The sequence below is a fragment of the Chlorocebus sabaeus genome, chromosome 7 (assembly GCF_047675955.1).
Source record: "Chlorocebus sabaeus isolate Y175 chromosome 7, mChlSab1.0.hap1, whole genome shotgun sequence".
Classification (NCBI taxonomy): domain Eukaryota; kingdom Metazoa; phylum Chordata; class Mammalia; order Primates; family Cercopithecidae; genus Chlorocebus; species Chlorocebus sabaeus.
The window spans coordinates 43,781,050-43,800,680 of record NC_132910.1 but is presented as its reverse complement, the minus strand read 5'-3'; the positions used below and the strand labels follow the sequence as shown (position 1 = coordinate 43,800,680).

General features: G+C 37.2%; 1 protein-coding gene across 1 annotated transcript in view; it reads right to left on the bottom strand.

Annotated features, from left to right (window-relative positions):
* The window catches only part of GRID2 (glutamate ionotropic receptor delta type subunit 2), a 1,473,259-nt gene extending 1,453,857 nt beyond the window's left edge, over positions 1 to 19,402 (bottom strand). The window contains exon 1 of the mRNA XM_007999282.3: positions 18,388 to 19,402. Within this exon, the coding sequence (XP_007997473.3) occupies positions 18,388 to 18,475 (88 nt within the window). The 5' untranslated portion in view covers positions 18,476 to 19,402. The remainder of the gene's footprint in view (positions 1 to 18,387) is intronic.
* Positions 19,403 to 19,631: the final 229 nt, after the last annotated feature.

The following is a 19,631-nucleotide window of genomic DNA, read 5'->3' as shown; positions in this document are numbered from 1 at the left end:
TGGCCAACATGTTGAAATTCCCTTTCTACTAATACAAAAATTAACTGGGCATGGTGGTGGCATGTACCTGTAATCCCTGCTACTTGGGAGGCTGAGGCAGGAGAATCGCTGGAACCTGGGAGGCAGAGGTTGCAGTTAGTAGAGATTGCGCCACTGCACTCCAGCCTGGGCGACAGAGAGAGACTCTGTCTCAAAAAAAAAAAAAAAAAAAGGAAAAAAAGTAGGTAATATTATTTGGAATTAATTTTAAACTGAGAAATAAGTAGACACAGAAACTAAAGATCGTAAGACTCCTCGTGTAGAATTAGTATTTTCTGAGCATAAGTACCCTGAATATACATTAAATGGTTCACATTTTAAATAGGAAATGACACTATTAACGTTGGATTTGAGGAAAAGCTAGAAAAAGATGACTAGAAAAACACTGTTTCCTTTTTCAGGTCAAAATAGAATTGACCACTATGAAAAACAATCTTTATTTCCTCCATCTGAGGCAGGAAAGGGGATCATTGTGAAGCCTGGGATTTAAACTTCACAGTTATGCCAAAGTCATTTTGAGTTCAAAACTGAACTCCATTTCTCTCCTGAAATGGTTCCTCTTTCTTGGTTTCCTATATTGAATTTTCTGTTTTTACTCCCACTTCAAAAGAATGATCAGTTCACTGGCTGAAACCTCTCTCACCTCTCTCCTAAGCAATACCCTGGAGTACTGTCAGGGTCTTCCACCACAAATGCAGTATTCCAATGTTTCATCTCTTATATTTACAGCATATTTGAGAGTTCAATAAGCATATTTATAGACATAATGGCTTTTCATCCTAAAAATGACCCAGTCAAGATGGGATCTATTGTTATTACTCTCAATTAAAACTGAAAAACTAAGACTTTGAAAGCAAATATGGACATGTAACAAACAATGTAAGATTTCGTAACTGTATGTGTTCAGCCAGACACTGCATTAGTACTTGGCATTCAGGGATATAAAATATTGTCTCTGACTTCCCAAACATAGGTCCCTTTCTTACATGACACTATTATTTCTTCTGTGCTTTGTCCAGACAGGAAGCACAAAAGATACAACTTAAATGGTACCAAAAATTAAAGATAACTCTTTTCCAAGAGGCAGATTCTGGCAGCTTTGAGAACCTATTAGCTTCCCTGGGCATCTTCCCTGCTAATCCTCAGGCCAAAAGCCTGAATGACCTGACATTCCAAAAGAACCTCTATCCTGCCTCTAAGGTTGTTTCATGGAAGCTTTTCTTTCTCTCATTGCTTCCAATTTGTACAGATTAAAATGAACTATACCATTTGGAAATTCAATCAAGGGCCACATCATGAAACTCAATTGGCTGCAGGAAGGTCTTTCTTCTTCCATCATTACAGTACATCTTACTTTGAACTGGGAGTAAATGACACATAATATTAAAATATCAAAAAATCACTTAGGTGGATTAGACTCATTATATCAATTATTCTTGTTTAATCAAACCAAGAATAACATCCATATGAGATAAAGGAAAAATTCACTTCTTAGGAATAAGTATCTCTAAGGATACATTATAAAAAAATTGTTCATATTTTCTTATCCAAGGGTGAGATAGAAGGTAATATCGCTAGTATAATATCACTAACAGTAATATTATACATTCTAATTTAAAATATTATGAAATATTCAAAACACAAAATACTCTCATAATATCAAATCGGTTCTTCTCTCTGTACATTCTGCCCTCTCTTCTCTTTGATTTGAACATTTAAGGGAGCTCTCTGCCCACACCAAACAAGAAACAAACATTAAAAATCCTCAGTAAAATACTGGCAAACTGAATCCAGCAGCACATCAAAAAGCTTATCCACCATGATCAAGTGGGCTTCATCCCTGGGATGCAAGGCTGGTTCAACATTCGCAAATCAATAAACATAATCCAGCATATAAACAGAACCAAAAACAAAAAACACATGATTACCTCAATAGATGCAGAAAAGGCCTTTGACAAAATTCAATAGCCCTTCATGCTAAAAACGCTCAATAAATTCGGTATCGATGGAACATATCTCAAAATAATAAGAGCTATTTATGACAAACCCACAACCAACATCATACTGAATGGGCAAAAACTGGAAGCATTCCCTTTGAAAACTGGCACAAGACAGGGATGTCCTCTCTCACCACTCCTATTCAATATAGTGTTGGAAGTTCTGGCTAGGGCAATTAGGCAAGAGAAAGAAAAAAGGGTATTCAGTTAGGAAAAGAAGAAGTCAAATTGTCCCTGTTTGCAGATGACAAGATTGTATATTTAGAAAACCCCATCATCTCAGCCCAAAATCTCCTTAAGCTGATAAGCAACTTCAGCAAAGTATCAGGATATAAAATTAATGTGCAAAAATCACAAGCATTCTTATACACCAGTAACAGAAAGAGAGCCAAATCATCAATGAACTTCCATTCACAATTGCTTCAAAGAGAATAAAATACCTAGGAATCCAATTTACAGGGGATGTAAAGGACCTCTTCAAGGAGAACTACAAACCACTGCTTAGTGAAATAAAAGAGGACACAAACAAATGCAAGAATATACCATGCTCATGGATAGGAAGAATCAATATCAAGAAAATGGCCATACTGCCCAAGGTAATTTATAGATTCAATGCCATCCCCATCAAGCTACCAATGAGTTTCTTCACAGAATTGGAAAAAACTGTTTTAAAGTTAATATGGAACCAAAAAAGAGCCCACATTGCCAAGAAAATCCTAAATCAAAAGAACAAAGCTGGTGGTATCAAGCTACCTGACTTCAAACTATACTACAAGGCTACAGTAACCAAAACAGCATGGTACTGGTACCAAAACAGAGATATAGACCAATGGAACAGAACAGAGCCCTCAGGAATAATATCACACATCTACAGCCATCTGATATTTGACAAACCTGACAAAAACCAGAAATGGGGAAAGGATTCCCTATTTAATAAATGGTGCTGGGAAAACTGGCTAGCCATACGTAGAAAGCTGAAACTGGATCCTTTCCTTACTCCTTATACGAAAATTAATTCAAGATGGCTTAGAGACTTAAATGTTAGACCTAATACCATAAAAACCCTAGAAGAAAACCCAGGTAATACCATTCAGGACACAGGCATGGGCAAGGACTTCATGTCTAAAACACCAAAAATAACGGCAACAAAAGCCAAAATTGACAAATGAGATCTAATGAAACTAAAGAGCTTCTGCACAGCAAAAGAAACTACCATCAGAGTGAACAGACAACCTACAGAATGGGAGAAAATTTTTGCAATCTACTCATCTGACAAAATGGCTAATATCCAGAACCTACAAAGAACTCAAACAAATTTACAAGAAAAAAACAAACAACCCCATCAAAAAGTGGGCAAAGGATATGAACAGACAGTTCTCAAAAGAAGACATTCATACAGCCAACAGACACATGAAAAAATGCTTGTCATCACTGGCCATCAGAGAAATGCAAATCAAAACCATAATGAGATACCATCTCACACCAGTTAGAATGGCAATTATTAAAAAGTCAGAAAATAACAGGTGCTGGAGAGGATGTGGAGAAATAGGAACACTTTTACACTGTTGGTGGGATTGTAAACTACTTCAACCATTGTGGAAAACAGTATGGCGATTCCTCAAGGATCTAGAACTAGAAATACCATGTGACCCAGCCATCCCATCACTGGGTATATACCCAAAGGATTATAAATCATGCTGCTATAAAGACACATGCACACGTATGTTTATTGTGGCACTATTCACAATAGCAAAGACTTGGAATCAACCCAATTGTCCATCAGTGACAGACTGGATTAAGAAAATGTGGCACATATACACCATGGAATACTATGCAGCCATAGAAAATGATGAGTTTGTGTCCTTTGTAGGGACATGGATGCAGCTGGAAACCATCATTCTCAGTAAACTATTGCAAGAACAGAAAACCAAACACCGCATGTTCTCCCTCATAGGTGGGTACTGAACAATGAGATCACTTGGACTCGGGAAGGGGAACATCACACACCGGGGCCTATTATGGGGAGTGGGGAGGGGGAAGGGATGGCATTGGGAGTTATACCTGATGTAAATGACGAGTTGATGGGTACAGCACCCCAACATGGCACAAGTATACATATGTAACAAACCTGCACGTTGTGCACATGTACCCTAGAACTTAAGGTATAATTAAAAAAAAAAAAAGAAACAAACATTCAAAGATGCTTTTCTAAATGGTAGAGAAAGGCAACTCGATTGTTGAATCCATCACAGGGATCACTGTGATTGAAGACAGACTTCCGAATTCTTCTCTGACTGGCTATTTAATAGTCCTACTGGCTGGGCATGGTGCTCACGCCTGTAATCTCAGCACTTTGGGAGGCTGAGGTGGGCAAATCATTTAAGTTCAAGAGTTTGAGACCAGCTTGGGCAACATGAGGAAATCCCCTCTGCAAAAAATACAAACATTAGGGAGGCTGAGGTGGGCGGATCGCGTGAGCTCAGGAGATCAAGACTGCAGTAAGCCATGAGCGTGCCGCTGCACTCCAGCCTGGGTGACAGAGTGAGACTCTGTCTCAAAAAAAAAAAAAAGAAAAGAAAAAAGTTATAATCCTGGCGTATAGTATGCACTCTCTTTCTCTCCAAAGAGGATTGGAAAGTTAGTCACCCTACCTGATGGAGGGGCCTAAAAGAAAAAAACTTATTCCCTAACCAAAGTGGAAGAGAACTAAACCAGTCGATTTCTCTATGAGCAGAGTAACAACAGATACACTATTGCTTACCAAAAAAAAATTTATATATATACACGTATATATATACGTGTGTGTGTGTGTATATATATATATAAAACCAACACTTGTGAAACAACCACCCAACTTCATAAATAAAACGCCATCAATAACGTTGAAACTATGTACCTCTCCATCACATCACCTTTCCTTCTCCCCTTTTCCCTCTATTAATTGCTAATCAGATTTTTGCATTTATCATTGTCATGTGCTTCACAGTTCCTTTTTAAGAGTGCAATATTCAAATTCCTCTTCATGGTCTACAACATACCATCAACAGGAGGTCAACAGGGTACATACAATGTAGATGCTCAAGACTCAATGTGTATTGACAGGAATCTCAATACAACCCAGTTTATACATAATTACCTAAAGTTTTTAAGTAGTATAGCTGCAATTTATATTTCATTTTAATTAAAAATCACCATAAATATGTTGCAAACAACTGAGCCAATCACTGGGGCCCTGGTTGTCAGCAGCATTAACCCTGGAGGGCAGTTTTTTCTCTGCGATAATATTCTTCACTTTGCTCCCAGTCAGTGTCATTCAGCTTATTATTCTTTAGTGGCCTAAAAGCTTTGCTCCTCTTACTAACTCAGCAGCCAAGAGCAAGTTCTATCTTCAGAATCTGGGTGATATTTTGAGAAAATAAAGCTATTTCTTCTCAGCAAGCCTGTGCATATGAACAGTCAGAGACTGATTTTCTGGTTTATAGATTATCAAAAACCCTTTGCTCCTTTTTCCTTGCTTTTGGCCATTTCACTGCTCATTAGTATTGCCACTGAAGAGTGGACAGGAAAAATAAAAAGTCAAAGCAGCCAGTTTTGCTATTTATTAACTGTTTATTAACCACAACATGAACTGTTGTGGAGAAAAATAGAAGCATTGGCCAGTTAGTTTGTGAACAATCTGTTATGTTCAGTTTTCAATGTTTTTCCTGTTTTCAGTTACATCTATATAATTAAAAGTCTATATAAATATATTTTCCTAATAATAGTTACGCCACTTGTAAAGAAACTTTATTTTACTTCTGCCGTAGGGTAGACTTTTTCCATTATGGTCAAATGTCATAAATGTCAAATGTCATGAATGTCAAATGTCATAAAACTATCATTTTCACTGATGTTTTATACACAGAGCAGTGAGGATAGATTAGTAATATGAAAGAACAGTGTACTATTAACTTTGAAAGTGAGAGTAAAAAAGGTAATTTAATTTTTCTCTACCCAAGAAATCATGCTTAATGGAATATCTGATGTATGGTATTAAAATTAGAAAAGATCTCATTAGCTTAATTAATTACAAAGTAACCAAATCTTAATGCCTCTTCCTTCATTACTTAAGCTTGCATGAGAACTACCGACATCTATTTAAAAAAAATAAAAGAATTAAAAAATAATTCTTCCTTAGATTTGAAATTGGCATGATTGTATTTACTTTGTAGCCTATAGCTACAATATGGTGAACCATCAGAAAGCTGAGAAATGAGATTTCTACTACAAAGACCATTTGTATGTGAAAACCTCCTGATCCCATGTATATGTCTTTTTCCAAAATATATGCTTTTATGGCACCTTTAGGCTACCACAAAAAAAACGGCATTTATTGAATTATCACAATCTCCAGTGCCATAGTAGACCACAGTCATTCAGCGGGGAGTTCTGAATTGTTCTACCTTCAGCTTCCTAATGTTATAATATTTTCTCAGAAGGCAGATACTCCTGAAAGTTCTAAGGATATGAAACTTGTCTTTTGTCAATGAGCTGTATTCCTATAACAACATAATAGGTCTAAAAAACATCTGGTGAAACACCCAAAAATGTCACAGGTTATGGTTTCATGTAACCCTAAATCAATATGTTCTGCAAATGGAACATGAGATGTGAGTCATAATTTCTCAGCTTGAAATTAATGGATTATAGAAAATGTCCAAAACTCACCATGATTACAACACGAGAGAAGAGCAGTTCCACTTACATCTGTGGATGAAGCATCACCCACATTAATAAGGTGTTACAAATTGAAAAACAATTTAAGAAGAAATGTATAATGGTTCTCACATAGGCCATGCTTCCACTGGGCTATGCTGAGAGTTGTTGGTATATCTAAAAAGAAAATTCAATGGTTTCCTGTTATTTCCATTCACAGAAGCAGCAAAGGAGATCTGGATTCTGAGTAGCAAGATAGCAACTGCCACTAAATCACCAACACAATTTTGTCTGTGGTCAGATTGCAGAGATTATCAGAAGGAGGAATCAGTCTTCTGGATTTGAATTCACTTTAAACACCATGCAACAGAACAACAGGATGGGTTCTCTTTTTTTTTTTTTTTTTTTTTTGAGTTGGAGTTTCACTCTTGTCACCCAGGCTGGAGTGCAATAGCGCAATTTCAGCTCACTGCAACCTCCACCTCCCAGGTTCAAGCAATTCTCCTGCCTCAGCCCCTGAGTAGCTGGGATTACAAGCACACAGCACCATGCCCAGATAACTTTTATATTTTTAGTAGAGATGGGGTTTCACCCTGTTGGTCAGGCTGGTGTTGAACTTCTGACCTCAGGTGATCTACCTGCCTCAGCCTCCCGAAGTGTTGGGATTACAGGTGTGAGCCACCGCGCGTAGCCAGGACTAGTTCTCTTGTCTCACCACAGCTACTAAGATATTATCTGGTCTTTGGATTTTAAGATATTAAGCCAATCAATAACATGACATTTTAATGATGTTGAAGTTACATATAGTAAACACTTCAGCAGTGTTAGGGTTTCACTCCAACTTAGGTTTCAATTTAAGTCCACGTAGCATTTCCTTCAAATGATATTTCACCACCCCAAGAAGCTATGAACTAGTAAATAGAAAATATCTTTCAATGTTCTGTATTTCATTTATTAAGTTCCTAGGCTCCAGTCAGAAAACAATTTGCTTTTTTTGTCAGTCATTGCTATTCTCAAACTTTAAGACTCCTATCTTCTCATCGTTCAAATATTCCATATTTATATATCAATTAACAGATGTATCAGAGCAGAAACAACCATGTGACATCCATATCACACTGTTTCCACAAGATGAAATGTTTTTATAGAGGACATAACAATTACAACAACAAAGAACACAAAAAATATTATTCATCTACTATTAGCATGCTTATTTTAGTGCAGATAGTATTATTTTAGGTGCAAAATCAAAATACACAACTTATGGGTATATTAATACTAATGAAAGAACTAAGATTCATATTCAAAAGGCTGAAATCTGAGGTTACTAAATTTAGAACATTTCCTTTCCTCATGTCCACCTATGACTGAAAATCTAGCACCCATTGTTTAGCGCACAGTAAAAGATCCATAAAAAGAAATATTTAAATGTGTCACAGAAATCATATGAATACAATATGCCTAATGAATTTATTATATCCATTTAATTTCTATGCTGCAATGATAAACTTTGCCCTGTAATTACTACAGGTTGAGTATCCTTTATCTGAAATGCTTGGGTCATGAAATGTTTTGGATTTCAGAATTTTTTCAGATTTTGGAATAGTTGCATATCAATAACGTGATAGCTTGGGGGTGGGACTACATATAAACATTAAGTTCATTTATGCTTCATGTATACCTAATACACAAAGCCAGAAGGTAAGGTAATTTCATAAAACTTTTTTCTATAACTTTGTGCATCCATCTCATGAGGTCAGGTGTGGAATTTTCCATTTGTGGTATCATGTCAGTGTTGAAAAGTGTCAAATGTTGGAGGATTTGGATTTTAGATTTTTGGATTAGGGATCCTCAACACATATATCCTTTTTGTCCCCCTACACATTAAAAACTTTAAAAATGTGTTTCCAAAGTGATGTTTTAAGCAAATCAAATTCATAACAGAATTTACTCAGAGGAAATTTACAATGGATTTAAATTTGTCTATTACAACAAAATAACTTTATGCATTTTAATGCCACTAACAGAATGAAATATTGTGTGTTCCTGGAATCAGTACATTATTAAATGACTAAATATTTATGATATTTGTAATGTTATAGCAATACTATGTAAAATGTAGTCTGCTCTTAAGTTCAGATAAAAAATTTGTATGATATTTGAATGGCAATCTGGGAAACTAAATGAAATCTAAACTCTAAACTTCTCTCTCAGGTTAATTTCAGTATGTTTGACCTGGTGTCACTTCACTCAAATCACAAAAAAAAAAGAAACAGAAAATAAAAACAGGTTTCCTTACTATTTGAACGTTTTCTATCCAAACTCGGAAATCATATAAGTTGAAAGAAAAATGTGTATCAATTTTAAATCATTTTACTGATACTTCCCTTATGACTGAATATTTAGAAAATTATCATATATATACCAATGCCCAGCTGTAAAAGGAAATCCTTCCCTTTACCTAATATTCCCTTCCTTACCACTTTCTTATGACAAAACTCATAGAATTCCTCATATCCTATTAAATCTTTGGCTTCTCTACCATCAGTATTTTATCACTTGTAGTCCACTATAAGCACTTCCTTTAAAGTAATCTTTGTACTCAACATTTTCAAGCCCAGCAATCAAATCTCCATTTTCATACATACAATTTAACAGGGTTTCTCACTTCTCCCTCTAGAATTACTTTTCTCACATGGCTTCCAGAATACCATGTACTCCTGGTTTTCCTCCTGTCTCACAGGCTACTCACATTTCTCTTTTCCTGCATCCCCTGCTCTCCTTGGACTCAAACTTTTGGAATGCTAAATGACATAGTCTCGGAACTCTTCTCTCTCTGCATGTCTTCCTCTCCGTTCTTTTATTTTTATTTACATATTTTATTATTATTTTCAGTCTTTTAATTTTATTTTTCCCTAAGTTATTGGGGTATAAGTGCTATTTGGTTACATGAGTAAGTTTCTTTAGGGGAGATTCGTGAGAACCTGTTGCACTCATCACCAAAGCAATATGCACTGCACCATATTTGTTGTTTTTTATCCCCACCAACCCTTCTTCGCAAGTCCCCAAAGTCCACTGAATCATTCTTATGCCTTTATGTCCTCATAGCTTAGCTCCCACATATCAGTGAGAACATATAATGTTTGATTTTCCATTCCTGAATTACTTCACTTAGAATAATAGTTTCTAATCTCATCCAGGTCATTGCAAATGCTGTTAATTCATTCTCTTTTATGGCTGAGTAGTATTCCATCATATATATATATATATATATACACACACACACCAGAGTTTCTTTATTCACTCATTGATTGATAGGCATTTGGGTTGGTTCCACGATTTTGCTATTGTGAATTGTGCTGCTATAAACATGCACGTGCAAGTATCTTTTTTGAATAATGACTTCTTTTCCTCTGGGTAGATATCTAGTAGTGGGGTTGCTGCATTAAATGGTAGTTCTACTTTTTGTTCTTTAAAAAATCTCCACACTGTTTTCCATAGCAGCTGTACTAGGTTACATTCCCACCAGCAGTGTAGAAGTGCTCCCTGATTGCCACATCTTTGCCAACATCTACTGTTTTTTGATTCTTTGATTATGGCCATTCTTACAGGAGTCTATATTGACAATGATATATTCCCCAAATATACAGCTCAAATCCCAAACTCACCTCTAAATTTCAGGATCATATAATAAACTTCCAATTTAAACTCTCAAGTTTGATGTCTAATAGAAATACAAAATTTAATAAATGCACATTTTGATTTGTACCCTAAACTTGCTTATGCCCCCATATTCCGAATATTAGTTAGTAGTAACACATTTACCCCATGTATTTGGGTAAAATACCTTGGAAGCCTCTTTACTTTCTCTGGATCTCTCCCACCTGACTCATCTATCAGAAAATCCTGTTTTTCCTATCTTCACATTATGTCTACAATCTGACAACTGTACATTTAGCTAAGTTATCACCTTGATCCAGTTTGCTATTGTCAATTTGTACTTCTGCTCTATCCAGTGCACTTAAGCAAAGAATGTTATCTTTCTAAAATACAAACTATTTCATATCACACATTTTATCTTAACCCAAAATACCTAGAAGATTTAAATCCCTTACCATGACTTGTAAGTCCCTACAGAATCTTCCCCAGTGCCCTCTCAGACCCCATTTACTTCCATTTCCTGCTTTTCTCACTGAATTATACTCCAATTGGCTTTAACGATATTTCTTAAGTAAACTAAGCGGATTTTCTTAGTGTCTTATCTCATGGCCATCATTCTTGCTATATCCTCTGACTGAATTATTCTTCATCAGATATCCACATGGTTCACATCCTTTCTTTAGATCAAGTCTCTATTCCAAGGAAAATGTACTTTGTCACCCTTCATTCCCTCATTTTACTTCATAGCATTTGTCAATATTTGACATCACATCATATATTTTCTTATCTGGTTGTCTCTTCCATGAGAACGTAAGTTCCTTATATACAAAAACATAGCTTGCTGGTTCAACATTTTAATTTTAGAGACTAAAAGCAATGCTTTATACAGAATAGATTCAGAATAAAATGTTTGCTGAATAAAAGAAAATTCTCCCAATAAGCACACATAGTACATGTCGGTAGCAATTGCTTATATTACCATACAGTTTCAGGAATATTAACTTCTAGAATTATAATGACTTTATTAAGGAAGCAAATACCTTATTTAAGCTTACATAGGATAGACCAAGTACTCTGAGCAATACAATGAGATTTTTTTTTTAAATAGTACTTTTGATTATTTTAAAGAAAAACATAAGCAAATTGCTATTGTTACACATTTATTACCTAATGTTTTTCATTTTTAAAATCTGTTAATAAGGAACGTGACTACAGAGTGATTTAAGAACATTAAAGACCATAAGTAGGTCTTTAGTGCTTAGCTTCTGGTGTTCACTTGGCTTCCCTTTATCTACTCAAGAAGCTTTTGGGGGGTCAATCCAGCCTCAGCTTCACATTGATGATTACTTGGTGAACAAAAGTAGGATAAAAACATAAAAACCTGAAGCAGGAGTCCAGTGTAGTGAAGAACTTTGAAATGATTGCTTTCTTTATACTCTACTTATTGTTTGTAGTGATATCAAGCATATGTTAATATTCCTGATGCACTCCCTGTTTGCAAATTCTAAAGGCCAGTGTCCCTCCAGTTAGTGTTAATAAACACTAATTTTGCAGTGTTCTATAGGAGTAATGCTGTAGGCAATACCTTGATACTAATAATAGACAAAGTGAAAACAAAATCGAAAACAAAAAACTAATCTAGCTCTCTCAATAAGATACTATTTATTTAGAATATCTGGTGAAGAAATATACATAATTCTTGCTTGCAACAAAACGTCTTCAATTTAAAGAGTTCTTAATTTGAGTAATTAAGATTTTATGTTCCTTATTTCCCCTTGTATTTACTTTTTTGAAGTTCACTCTCAGGCAGCTATTAATTATCGCCACACTTGACTGTATCTCTTCTCCCAATTTCTTTCTGTTACTCCTTAAATATAGCAGTTGTTCTCCATTTAGTTTATATAGTCTTAGAGATTAAATGAACATTAGTCTAAATCTTATTTTAGGGTTAATAAAAATGAAGACTAAAGAATTAAATAACTTTCCAATATATTCAATGAGCTATTTATAAATTGAGATTTAGTCCAAAACTTTCTAAATTCTAATCCAGAATACTTTTTTTTATTATACCTTAACATTGCCCATGTGCTATGTTTGACAAATTATCTGAATTTGTCAAATTCTCTGAAATGTGTGTCCACATCAATATACTAAAATTCACCAATTTAAAAGACGTGAATCCATAAATGTTCTAATAATCAATTCCAGAACTGCCTTAGTATGTTTTCTTATCTTTTAGACAACTGTATAATCATTTAATTTTACTCTGAGTTGTTAATAATACATTATTCCAACTAATAATTAATGAATTTTGGTATAGGGCAAAATCTAACATAAGACAAACCGTTCACTCATTTAACCTACTTTTGCGTTCTCTAATAATGTGAGTTTGCTAAAGTTAAAACTAAATTATCGGATTAAAAGTTGCCCTAAATTTCATCCTCCATTATTCTTATAATGAAATATGCCAGAAAGAAGATTGTGCCTTTTTACAACACAAATAAATTACTATGTGAGCATAGTCATGAGTTTTACACGGACAAATAAATCCTATAATTGTGGTACTTGTAGTGATAGTAGTGGTGGAGGTGGAACTATGCAAGGAATCGATACAATGCATACAATTAACCAGGCAAAAATTATCTGAAAACATATATGGTCATTCATAAAACTCAATGGTTGGTATTATTTTTAGATATATTTGTGTCCATGTATATATTTTTTTCACAACTCTATTTTTACATGTTTTGTCTCACAAACAACAGTTTGGGACCTCAAGTATCCCACAGGTGAGCAGAGCTACCACAGTTAGAAGCTGCTTAACAAACTACTTTATTCGCCAATGTGTGTTTACTCCAGCAGTATTAAACACACTTGCATCCTTCCTGGTGTCTTCGATTTTATTCATAGATAATAAGTATTAGGTTAAGAAGATATTTCTCCTGTATTTTAAATATGAGAAAAAAAATGTATCACTATGTATAGCAATCTAATTTGTTTAGAGGGTATCAGGTGTGTTGCTATGTCCTAGCATTAAATTCTTACAAGAATAAGAGACAGGGATAATATTTATTTTTCTAGTTTGAAAATAAAAACTACCTATATCTTACAGCATCACAAAACTCATTAAAATTACTTTTTTTCTGGGAATTTTAAAAATATTTCATGTGGTTTTCAAGTAATAATAATAAAAATAAAAACAGCTCAGAATGCAGTGACACCTAATGGCAAAGATATCTTTATAAGCCATAAATGTATTTTCTAATAAACATTATCCTATAGTAATACTTTCTAAGTATTGCTACTTTACTCACCAATACGCTGTTTATAATCTAAAATAGACAAATAGACTGTCTATTATCTAAAATATCATGATGATCCAATAGAAATGTGAATATCTTACTTTTTAAAATAAAGTAATATACATAGGTGAAGAAAAAAACTTCTAGATTAAAAAGTGTGGTTTTAAAATTGCAATGACCCTTTAAGATAAAATTATCATATGATAAAATCAGCCTAAGATATCAGAATGGAATAAAGTGTAGCTTCCATTGCTCCTAACCATTTCAACTGACTTTTATTTTTGAATAAATCAAAAGTTAATCACCTTCATTTTTATTCATATTTGTCTTACAATTTATATCAGGTATTTAGTGGATGTACATTTTACCTGGAGTAGAAAGCAAAGGCCCTTAGTGTAATGGCTTATTAGTCATGTCATAGTTGATATCTTTGATTAATAACAACATTGTCTAACTTAATACACACTTGAATTGTGCTTCAAATAACTCTATTAATGATACAGAGAAGAATAGTAAAGCCAAGTCCCTTAGTACTTTCTAGAAGTTTACACAGTTATCACGAACTTCAGGAACAAACGACTACTAAAAGTAGAAAAAGGATAAAATAGCATTGAGACATCTTACACAATCCAAAAAATCCTTGAGGAGTCCCGGGGGTTATCATTAACCAATGCAAATCATGTAGCCAACTGAAAAAAAAAATTGGTAGAACAACAGCACATCTTCTGGGAAAGCTTTTATATTCTATAATTGACAAAATAATCCTTAGTGCAGAAGTAAGAATAACTAGTACTTTACATTTACAATCTATTATTGTTTTTAATGTGTTGACACCTCTTATTTACCTGATTTTGTACTTTAATTTGAACATTCTCATAATAAAAGTATTCTGTGGATTGTCTTGTGTTTCTCAAACATAATATCACCGTTGATTATGATTTCAGACTATAAAGTATCATCTGTTTATGAGAAAAACATGAATAAATGCATCTTTCCTACTCCATGTTGACATAAGGTATTTTACTATGACTGATAACAATAAAAATATGCTAGTGATTTGTGTAATATATGAATAAGTACACTGTTTGAGTGTTCCCTTGTAGAGATATATAACTGAGGATAGCTAATTTACAATCAGTTCTGTGAGCACAGGAACCAGATAAAGAAAGGAGCATATATTAAACTGTTAAAACATGAGATCTTCCATAGTTGATATGAAGCAAAACACAAACTGTGCAGTTGACTGGAAATGCCATTTAATCCCTGCTTAATTAAAGCAGTGCTCTAAACTGTTGTGTTTAGGGAGTAAAGAGTGTGGGACGACTGCTGTATGAAGAAAATAGCAGTCAGCGTGGCTAATCTCAAAGACTTTGGAGCTTTCTAGCTACATAAATCAGAGTGACTTCTGAATAGCTTCATAAAACACAATATCATTGCCATTCTACTCACGACTTTTTGGTTCCTCCTACAGCATGCAGATCATTAGGAAACTTCTAAGCAATCAAGTAATGTGGGTCTGAGGAAATTACTCAATCAATGCATAGGCTCAAAGTAGAAGCATAATTCAAAATTGCATAGTTTTTATATGTCAAAAGACCTTTCTTTTATTGGGGCAAAGAAGATCACAATGGAAGTGATTCATTTTTAAATACTATATGGTTGTGTATCTACGTGTGGATGTGTATTATAAAATATATGTAATTATTAAATATTTTAAAATATTATTTGATTGAAACTCAAAGTAATTATAAAATTGTGCATTTTTGACTGAAATAAATACATTTTCATTTCAATCATTATGGTTTAACCATTATGTCTCATCACTGTAGTGAATCAATAAGTTTAACAAAACATTAGAGTTTAAAATGTGTAATTGACCTTATTAAACTACTGGCATGAGGTAAAAACCGAAGAGAAAGAGAAAGGAGGAGATTATTTTCATGTATATATAATTTGGTTCAATACCAAAATAATTCAGTATATAAAAAGCCTCTTAGAGCAGTGTCTTTTTATCTTTCCAGTTTGCCTGAACTACATAGTGCAGCTACTTTCTGCGTGAACACATCACATGAGGCTGGGAAAACCTTTCATTTCTGCATATCTCCTTCCATCGCTAGAGTGAAATACCCCTTCCCTCCAGTTTCATCACATTCATTCCTTCAGTCCTGAACTAATACATTTCCCTGTAGACATATTTCTCACGTTAAATATTTAAGTGAAGGCAATCACCTCCTAAAGAAAATTAATTCTTTTCCTATTCAACCAAGTAAGTAAACTAATCCAGTTCATGTTAACTGGTGCTTTACAATTTTAATATGGACTCTCGGTTTTGAATTTACTATACTTTTGCTGAGAGTAGGGGTGGAGGCACTGAATTACACACATACTACCCGTGATCATTTTTTTATTTAGGAGTTAATGTTTTTCAATATATTATAAAAGATAAAGATTTTGAAACAATTTGCTAGCCCCATGACAATATTAGATAGTCTATACAACAGCTTAGTATCTCACCTAATGTACTAATTGTATTCAAGTCAAATTAATTGTCTCAGAAGTAACTGTACCTGCTAGTAGGATATATACATTTAATGTATACAACCAACCTTCTAAATTTGTACACAGCTACTTTTTTTAAATGTGATTATAAATAAGTAAGCCAAATCACTCTGACAGACAACAGTATACAAAATAAAAAACACAACAGTTTTGTTCTATTTTGAAACAGATGTCCAGACTGCATTGAAAAATAGTATTTAACAGTAAGGGATAGCAAAAGCTGTAGGTATTTGTAAATAATGTATTTATCGTGCAGACCACAGAATAAGCGATTTAAAAAAAGCATTTTTCCACAGGCTTTCCCTCCTGAGAGATGAGAAACCTACATCAGAAATCCCTAATCATACAATGAGTATAAAGGTACTATGATTATATATTTGCATTCCCGCTCCAATCATTTACAACTGGAAACAAACGTATGCCATTTCTTTAAAAGGAGCATAGTTCATTTCTGAACTCTATCAGAATATTGCTGAACCACTCAATGAGATCATAATTTCTTGCTGAAAAGTTCTGAATCTGCAGGCACTGTTAGCCCCCAGGCAAAACGGGATCCAGCAGGCAAGCTATTAGTGCTTGATTTACTTAATGCACAAATGCTAGGTTTTCTGAATCCTGACCTCATTACTACCCCTCGCACAGAGACAGACAGTTCTACTGATATAAATGATAGAGAATGGCAGACATGTTTACAAAGACAGCGTCTGAGACCAAGAGAGGGAGCCCCCTGGAGCTGAGAGGCTGGCCACTGTGGGCGCGCACGCCAGACACAAATCCCTCGCTTGGGCGGGCACAATCGCCACCTGCGGCAGGTTCCCCTACCAGGAGTGTGTGTACGTGTGTGTATGTGTATGTGTGTTGCGCGGTGGAGAAGCAGGGGTACAGAAAGGGGAGAAGCTGTGACCCATCTGTCGCCTCAATTTGCAGAACACCAAGCCATGCGTACAGATAAAAGTCCTGTGCCCAGAAAAATTTCCCCAAAGGAACCTCGCTGCAGCCCAGCAAAGAAACCTTGCTGACTCTGGAAGCGAATTTGCGAAAAAGAACTCGTCGCATTAACGGAGAAAAGGCTGCAAGAGCCTGTCTCCGCTCAGCTCTCACGGATTAGCAAGTGAGAAGAGTTGGTGCCTGAAGCTGTGAGCGCTGTGCATGATAATGACGCGCAGCCCCCCGCCCGCCCCCGCTCGCCACGGCCAGTCCCGGCCAGTCTGGTTGCCAATAGGTGGGGCCACTAGCATCTCAGAGCCGGCTCAGCAGTCCTTCTCAGAGTCGGGGCCCGCATTAGTCCTGGCGCCTTCGCTGTCTGCTTTGCGCGGCTACTCGGAGTTGACTGCAAGGCGAGGCGAGGCGAGGGAAGGCGGATATCTACTAGGCAGACCCTGGGAGCGGCCTGCGCGCATTCGTTTCCCCGCTTTTCCCAAGCGCCCCGGGGCCAGTTTCGCCGCCGCGCCAGGCCCGGGGAGCGTGTCCGAGGAGGCGAGGCACGCGACTCCCAGTCCTTGGCGACACTGCCACCAGCCCCTCCCGCCACCATCTCAAAGACTCCACGCGAGGATCATAAAGCCAAGAGGACGTCAGAAGAGAGGGTGGCTGGGGGCGCATCCGGCACCCCGTCACCATCGCACTAAGCTGCGGGGAACTCAGCCGGCTCACGTTGCAAAACCACCTGTTCGATCCGAGGGGAGCGCCCCCTACCCGCACCCCCTGCCCCCGGCCCAGTTCTTTTCATCTCACAGGTGACATCTCCTCTGCTCCCCCAAAGATAAATTTTTAAATGGAGCAAATGTACATCCGGGAAAAAATATGGAAGAGTCAATTAAACTCCCTTTCCCCACACACTTAGAATCCCCCTGCACTTCCCCGCACACACTCACACTCAGGTCAACTCGAGACCCCCACGCACCCAGCCACATTCCACGAATCACCGCGAAACAACAGCACAAGTCAGTCGAGGTTCGAGCATCCACATCCTTTCAGAAAACTGAGCAAGTGTGAGGGAAGGGTAGCGGGAAGGGGCAATGAACTGAAGCCACCTCAACAAGACACATAGAGGGCGGAGAGGGGGAAAGCAAAGGGGAAACATTTGAGAACTGAAACGGTGAAAGTAACCACGAGCTGCACCAACCCCTTCTTACCAATGTGAATGATCGAATCCGCATTCGCCGAGTCCCAGGTTCGAGACCACCAGATGGACAAAACCAAGAGCAAGGGGAAAACTTCCATCTCCTCTTATGCCGATTCTCTTGGAGGATGGATGTTCTTCCAATTTTTCTTTTCTTTTCTTTTCTTTTCTTTTTTTTCCCAAACAGTCCAAAGAGTTTGAGGTCACGGTGGAGTTTAGCGCAGCGTTTTCTTTTTCTTTTTTTTCTAAATTCCTATTGCCAGAGCAAAGCCTTTTATCATCGCCGAGAAAGGCAGAAGGGAATGACAGAAAGAGCCCAGCCTGAGGAAACCTCCTTCGCAAAGCCGTGTCACTTGGAGGGGAATTTTGGCATCGCCAGAGTTGTTTGCAGTTTGGCTTTTGAAAAATATATCCAGCCTCCGACTGCTCTTGGGCAGCGGGAGAGGCTGGAGCTCAGATCAGACCCATCGCTGCGCGGGGGCCGCGGGTCTCAGGTCCCAGCTCCGCAGCAACTTCCAACACCCCCTTCACGCCGGATGTGCCCCCTTCCCTGCACCCTCCCGAACCAAAAAAGACCCCAGCCCCCGCCCCTACAGCCCGCAGAGAATCACTGGTCTTCGCTGCCAGAATCTAAGTGGAAAGGAAAGATTAGGAGATTCCAAGCGGAGCAGCCAGATTCCACCAGGGAGGGGGGAAAAAGCCCTCTCCAAGAGGGGTAGAAAAAGTGAACTTCAAGGTAATGCAGATAGTAATGCAGAGAAAATTCCCTTTCTGCGTGAGGCGCGGAACGCAGCTTGGCGAGGCGGGCCCGGGGAGCCGGTTTGCTGGGGCGCGGTGGCAGGGGAGTTGCGCCGGGCGCGAGCAGCGGGGCCGGGCCAGAGGAGGGAAGCCGCCGCGGGTTGCAGGATGCTTTTGGAGCGGTTAGCCTGGCGGGATGCAGGAAGCAAGGAGCGAGCCTGGCAGCTTCAGCACCAGCCCCACGTTGCCTAGAAATGGATCACCTAGGAGAAAGAGCGAGCCTGCGAGAGAGCGGTGCTGTCAGGCGGAGAGAGGGGGAAACCAAGAGAGGAAGAGCTTCTCTCTAATAACCACCTCCTCCCCCTATCTGCAATACAAGGGAGAAACAAAATAGTGCTCTCATTTCCCATGGAATCTTCAACCGGGACTGAGAAAAAGGCAGGACTGTAAAAGAAAAGACATTGAAGCTTTTTTTTTTTTTTTTTCTTGTTTCTTTCTTTTACGAGGTTAAATGCAACC